The sequence below is a fragment of the Cynoglossus semilaevis genome, chromosome 10, assembly GCF_000523025.1.
Source record: "Cynoglossus semilaevis isolate Cse_v1.0 chromosome 10, Cse_v1.0, whole genome shotgun sequence".
In the NCBI taxonomy this organism is placed as follows: Eukaryota; Metazoa; Chordata; class Actinopteri; order Pleuronectiformes; family Cynoglossidae; genus Cynoglossus; species Cynoglossus semilaevis.
This window is the reverse complement of record NC_024316.1, coordinates 20765537-20769143: the sequence shown is the minus strand read 5'-3', so window position 1 is coordinate 20769143 and position 3607 is coordinate 20765537. Positions and strand designations below refer to the sequence as shown.

The following is a 3607-nucleotide window of genomic DNA, read 5'->3' as shown; positions in this document are numbered from 1 at the left end:
GAGGAGAAAAAAGGGGAGAGAAAAACACCGGAGGAGGCAGAGAGGCCGGGTCACGTGACGGCCGATGTACAGTAAACATGAAGAGAAGCTCGTGGCCGCGCTGCGGTCCGCACACGGACCGGTCGCACACAGCTCCGGTCGATGCGGAGAAGCGACCTTCACTTTCGCACGCCGCCTTAAGCTCCCAGCTTCCATTTTGTGGGCACGTTGAGGGGCCATATGTGTGTCTTTGTTATGGTTTGGTGGGATGTTGAGGAAGCTGCGACTCTGACCACCTGTTATTGAAAAGTCGGTTCAAATCGACGACGCTGAGTCGGCGCATAAAAACTCTTTAGTTGTTGTGAAAAAAATAAATACATTTATTTTAAAAAGTCAAGTTGACTGAATCAGGATGTGAATTTATAGGTGATTAATTTTTATTTTCCGCTCGCAGCAGCAAAGAATCCATTTCTATTTTACTGTCACTCTCTATTGTTCCTAGATCTATTGTTCACAATGGGGAAATAAACATTATAGTTAAAAAAGGGAGAAAGTAAAGATAAGGTGTTTGGGTTGATGTTGGGAAAAACATCACTGGAGACAAACAAAGAATCTGAATTTAAAAGAAAAATGACAAAAAACTAAAAAGGGGAAAAAAAGAAGAGAAGCTAAAAACAGCTAGCATCAGCATTTCTGCCGTGCCAGGAGAGTTCCCTTGACTTCCATTGTGGAGACGTTTGACTGGAGTGTCTGTTGAACAACAAAGAGGGGTGACTGAGAGGGTCCATTAATTACATGCTTGCTTTGCATCAGAGAAATGAGTCTATGAGCTGTGGAAGGGTCCGGAATGATGAGCTGTGGCTCTGACCTTGGACGGAAGAAACGCAGATACTAGCTTTGATGGGTAAAAAAAAAAAAAAAAAAGAAAAAAAAAAATCTAATTTCAGCAAATAAGTTGGATTTTTTTTTTCTTTTTTACATTATGTACAAGGCTGTAGTACGGAGGTCGAAAAGAAAAACAAACATATAATCAAGTCTGACGTTTAACGTCAACGTAAGCAGTTTTCTGCTGGTTTATAACGTGATGATAAAGACGCCGTGAGCCCACCTCGGGGGTCTCCCCGTCCTCGGGTGTCATGACAGACCCTTCAGACTGAGGAGAGCACTTTGGCTGATTTCCTAATGGCCCGTTTCTTGGCGGTCCTTCAGTCGGTCGAGGGCCGTATTATCTGACCCTCTCCTCAGCGCGGCGGCCGACCACGTGTCACGTCGTCAGTCCAAAAGAGCACCGAGCTCAATAAGCCATTATTGTGCGTGACGCTGCGGACGCCCCGGCCCTCGCCGCTGTTCTAACAGCTGCACTATTTCACAGATGATAGACTATTGATCGGGTCAAAACTTTGAATTTCATTAAAAACAAGTCAATAGCCAATTTCCACCGGTTGCTGCACAGAGCGCTCAGGAATGACTTTTTCCCCTCTGCAGATATTTTCTCCCAGGAAATGGGAAGGAAAAAGGAGCACGGCCACGTTTCTGTCCTGTCGCTCTGATTCAACCTGTAGATAAAACCAGTGGAAGATGGAGTTCCACACGGTCACAGCACAGGAATGTGCTCTGTTTTCCGTTCTTTGTTGATGTGTTTGGCTGCCAGCAAACCTTTTAGCTGCTTTTGGCACCGAGCCGCTCCAGAGAGAGAGAGAGAGAGAGAGGGGGGGGGGGGGGGGGGGGTGAAGACGCCAGCAGAGATGTATCACCTCACTGGAACATGCTCTGTACACTGGGGGTATTTGAATTACTTGGGATCTGTTGGCAAAAATCTGGCGATACGAAGTCTCAGACAATACTAGGGCAATGATATTGTGATATATCACGATACTCCAAGTGTGATCCTGATCCTATGGGGCAATGATATTGTGATATATCGCGATACTCCAAGTGTGATCCTGATCCTAGTCTCAGACTCTGTTCCATCTGAACATCAGTTCCTAACTCTGGAACAGAGGGATCTACATTTGGAATCACTAGAGAAGAAAGAAAAGACTGGGAGTTCGTGATTGGACAAATCGCAATATTTCAATGTGGACAGATCGCAATATTTCAATGTATCGATATTTTCTTACACCCCTGTAAATTACCCATGTTTTTGTTTTGGATAAAAATACTTTTTTGGTCTAAATTGAAACTCCTCACAAATACTAAAAAAAACATCTCTCAGCAAAAGTCCAGCAGTTGTTGTTGATATAAAGTATGTGATGTAACACGTCTGATGTGCTACAAAAAAAAAAAACAAAAACCAACCCACAATCCTCAAGTTAAAATCAATTAAAAGAGGAGAATCCCAGTTTAGCCGTGAGGAGTTAATTGTAACCCAAATGGTCACAGAGCGTTCACTGAGTTAACGTTTACGGCCTCCGCGGCACAGAACCCACTCTGGGGGTCTCATAAATGTGACCACTTTATTTAATATGCATCTTCTCACACAGGAGGCGCCGTTGATGAGCTATTATCTCGCCCTCGCGCTTGCTGTGAAATTACAAACTTTCCTAATGCGGCTGATTGCATCGCAGCGTCACAGTGTGCGTACGACTCGCCCGCGTGCGGTGGTGAAAAATGACGCCGTTTCCTCTGGCGCCGGCGCCCGCATTCTTTCACCATTTCACAAAGGGCAATCATCCGACGTGATTATGGTGTAATCACCAGTGTGTGTCACCGTGTCCTTATCCGTCAAACTCTGTGGCCAACTGTCTTCTGTCTCCTGTGTCTCTCACCCAGGCTACATCCAGGACTACATCACGCCGTCCGTATACGAGGCGGAGAAAAAGATGGAACACAAGTTGGCCTCGCCGGTGTCCGACCCCCTCTACACCCAGGTGAGCAGCGGAGGGGAGTACTGCGACCCGGACCTGAAGCACCCCGACAGCCCCCAGTCGGGCATGACGGCCAGAGGCTACTACAGCGGTGAATCGGACGCACTGGCAGAAGGTTACACCATGGATGCCTTCTTCATCTCCGACGGGCGCTCGAGGCGGAAGGGAGACTGCGAGAGCGGGGGCGAGGGTTCCAGAAGCAGCAGCGCCAACGCGGGGGCTCAGGAGAGGGTCGCGGGCGGCGCTCGCCACACCTGCAACGAGTGCGGCAAGACGTACGCCACCTCCTCCAACCTCAGCAGACACAAGCAGACGCACCGAAGCCTGGACAGCAAGATGGCCCGCAAGTGTCCCACCTGTAACAAAGTCTACGTGTCCATGCCGGCGCTGGCCATGCACATCCTCACCCACGACCTCAAGCACAAATGTGACGTGTGCAGCAAGGCGTTCAGCCGGCCGTGGCTCCTTCAAGGTCACATGCGCTCGCACACGGGGGAAAAACCCTTCGCCTGTGCCCACTGCGGCAAGGCCTTCGCTGACCGTTCAAATCTTCGCGCCCACATGCAAACACACTCTGCCTTCAAGCACTACAGATGCAAGCGCTGCAATAAGACCTTCGCTCTCAAGTCCTACCTGAACAAGCACTATGAGTCAGCGTGCTTCAAAGGCTCTGCAGATGAAAATGACTCTGGATCAGAAGACTAAGGATGAAGGAGAAAACCCCCCGATGCCGTAGGTACACCTCCAGTAACCCCCCTGCC

The 3607-nt window shown here is 48.7% G+C and overlaps 1 protein-coding gene and 1 long non-coding RNA gene across 2 annotated transcripts in view; one reads left to right on the top strand and one right to left on the bottom strand.

The window, feature by feature from the left end:
* The window catches only part of scrt2 (scratch family zinc finger 2), a 5116-nt gene extending 1515 nt beyond the window's left edge, over positions 1-3601 (top strand). Inside the window, exon 2 of the mRNA XM_008319545.3 lies at positions 2752-3601. Within this exon, the coding sequence (XP_008317767.1) occupies positions 2752-3551 (800 nt within the window). The 3' untranslated portion in view covers positions 3552-3601. The remainder of the gene's footprint in view (positions 1-2751) is intronic.
* LOC112487622 (uncharacterized) overlaps positions 1-3607 on the bottom strand; it is a 35583-nt gene that overhangs the window by 21233 nt on the left and 10743 nt on the right. The gene's annotated exons all lie outside the window — the stretch shown is intronic.